The sequence below is a fragment of the Penaeus japonicus genome, unplaced genomic scaffold, assembly GCF_977035675.1.
Source record: "Penaeus japonicus unplaced genomic scaffold, GWHDUDI00000001_assembly GWHDUDI00000034, whole genome shotgun sequence".
Lineage (NCBI taxonomy): Eukaryota > Metazoa > Arthropoda > Malacostraca > Decapoda > Penaeidae > Penaeus > Penaeus japonicus.
Window position 1 is genome coordinate 11,904,680 of NW_028234436.1, and position 2,500 is coordinate 11,907,179.

General features: G+C 30.6%; 1 protein-coding gene across 1 annotated transcript in view; it reads right to left on the bottom strand.

Moving 5' to 3' along the window:
• Window positions 1-2,500, bottom strand: part of LOC122255844 (uncharacterized) — a 17,700-nt gene that overhangs the window by 4,358 nt on the left and 10,842 nt on the right. The window contains exons 3-4 of the mRNA XM_086531011.1: window positions 1,893-1,991; window positions 88-441 (exon numbers count right to left, since the gene is read on the bottom strand). Of these exons, the coding sequence (XP_086387137.1) occupies window positions 88-441; window positions 1,893-1,991 (453 nt within the window). The remainder of the gene's footprint in view (window positions 1-87; window positions 442-1,892; window positions 1,992-2,500) is intronic.

The following is a 2,500-nucleotide window of genomic DNA, read 5'->3' on the forward strand; positions in this document are numbered from 1 at the left end:
TTCCCTCCAAAACACAAACCATAACTAAAAACGTAATAATTTTCATCCTATCAACACCCCAGTACATTGATTCCCATTGCAACCGACCTCAATCGTGGCACAGACGAGATGAAGACCCGTGAGATCCCTTCGTCTCAGCAACGGATCATCAACAGGAGCTTCAAGTGTCCCAAAGGCCAAGGTCTTCACTCCGACATCGACTTCCTTCGGCTTGGAGAGCGCCCTTAGATAATCAAGTGTCGCGTCTTCAGATATCGGAATGATATTCTTCGTTGCCGTTCTTGTTGAAGGTTCTTTGTCTGGTTGTTTATCAGAGAAGCTGGAGGAGGAGGTCCAACGACCCACGGATCCGACGACGTTCTGCTGAAGGTGTTCCCCGACTTGGTAAACCTCCGCCAGGGTTGCTGCCTCGCCGTCTGCGCTCAGGTTGGCGACGGTTATCTGCACAGAGATTGGAATCTTAAGAAAAAAAACAAAAAAACAAACTTGCTTGTCGTAGATTGAGTATGTTGATATCCTCATGATTCATATCGTAATGACATGTTGCGTTTCAGATTTGTATGGAAAGTCTCAAAGAGTAAGTTTGGTATTACGGTTATCTTTCAGTATATCTACCTATATATCTATCTACACACACACACACACATGCACATATATATATATATATATATATATATATATATATATATATATGTATATATGTATATATAAATGTATATATATGTATATATACATGTACATATGTATATATATGTATATGTATATATATATATATATATATATATATATATATATATATATATAGATATATATATATACATATATATATATATATATATATTATATATATATATATATATATATATATATATGTGCATATCTATGTATATATATATATATATATATATATATATATATATATATATATATATATGTGTGTGTGTGTGTGTGTTGTGTGTGCATGTATGTGTGCGTATTTTTGTCTGAGTGCGCATGTCATGTATTTTTTTCCTTTCTTTCTTTTTTCCTTCTTTTTCGCGAGATTATAAAGTCCCGCCCAAACCAATGACAAGCAAAACTCTCATCTCTTTTTACACTCGTGTACTCAGTGAAACATGTCTTCAGCAAGAACGAATACTTCATGTCGTGAATGGAACCTTAATCAAAACAGTGACTACGGCGTAAATCCATTATCGCGGACAAAAACACGTAAATGAGGGTATACATAAGTGATTAAATTCATTACTTTGGTTGGTTTAATGACCTTGGTTCAGGGACAATATATTAAAAAAAGGAAGTATTATTCTATTGTAATGAAGAAACGGTTAGATTTTTTAATCAGAATCTACGAATTTACATTGTAATAATTTTGGATGTGGTACAAGAATGGTAGACATATAGCATGAGTTGCTATAGTCTTGCTAAAAAGGAACAAAAAAAATGTAGAAAATATCAGTGATATTGATAGCAATGCCTACCTTTTCAGCTAATATATTTACAAAGAAAATCTCAGACTTACATGTAGATTTTAATAAATCAGTACTTACATGTTTTCATTTACATTCTAGTTGACCAAACCCCTGAATGCACGGTATATAAAATTGCAACAATGCTTAGTCAAAAATAATGTTGAATCTAACAGCTGTTTATTAAACGTAAGTAGTCAATGAATACCTTTTTTTCTTGTTCATATAATATATTCTATCCTGTTATAGATTTACTATATTTTGCGATCCATTAATTCCCAATACACTTGAAATTTCCATCTTAATATACCCAGTTATGTAAGCTTCGTTTAGACTTTTACAATAAGTATATTCAAAATAATACTGGTAATATCACCCAACAATTACTATCATGAACAGCTTAATATTTCAAAGCTTAGATCATACCCTGTTAGTAAGTGGAAGGTATATAGTTGCTAGAAGCTTCGAAAACCCTTCGTGAGAAACCAGTAGCCAATATTTTGGAAATTCATGAGCTTTGTAGATCTGAAAATAAAAAATATTGATATCGTTAATTTGAAGTGAATATACTGTAGTGCTAAGCAGATGGCACGATTTAAGTTACGTCTATAATTATGATTTTTGTATTCATTAACCTACTTTTTTTCAAGAATCAGTACACTGGTTATATTAATTGCCAGTTCAAATTGATATGCGTTTGTATTATTATCTGCGTTTTTTAAATTAGTTTTCTTATATATCATAATGATCATCACGCAATCATTTCACTACTTAAAAAGAATTCATACACATGCTCTGTAGCCATAACATAAAGTATACTAGCTCATCATAACCAGTGTTATATATATATATATATATATATATATATATATATATATATATATATATATATATATATGTCTGTGTGTGTGTGTGTGTGTGTGTGTGTGTGTGTGTGTATTATCTGTATATATATGTATATATATATATATATATATATATATATATATATATATATATATATATATATATATATATGCATATACATATGTATA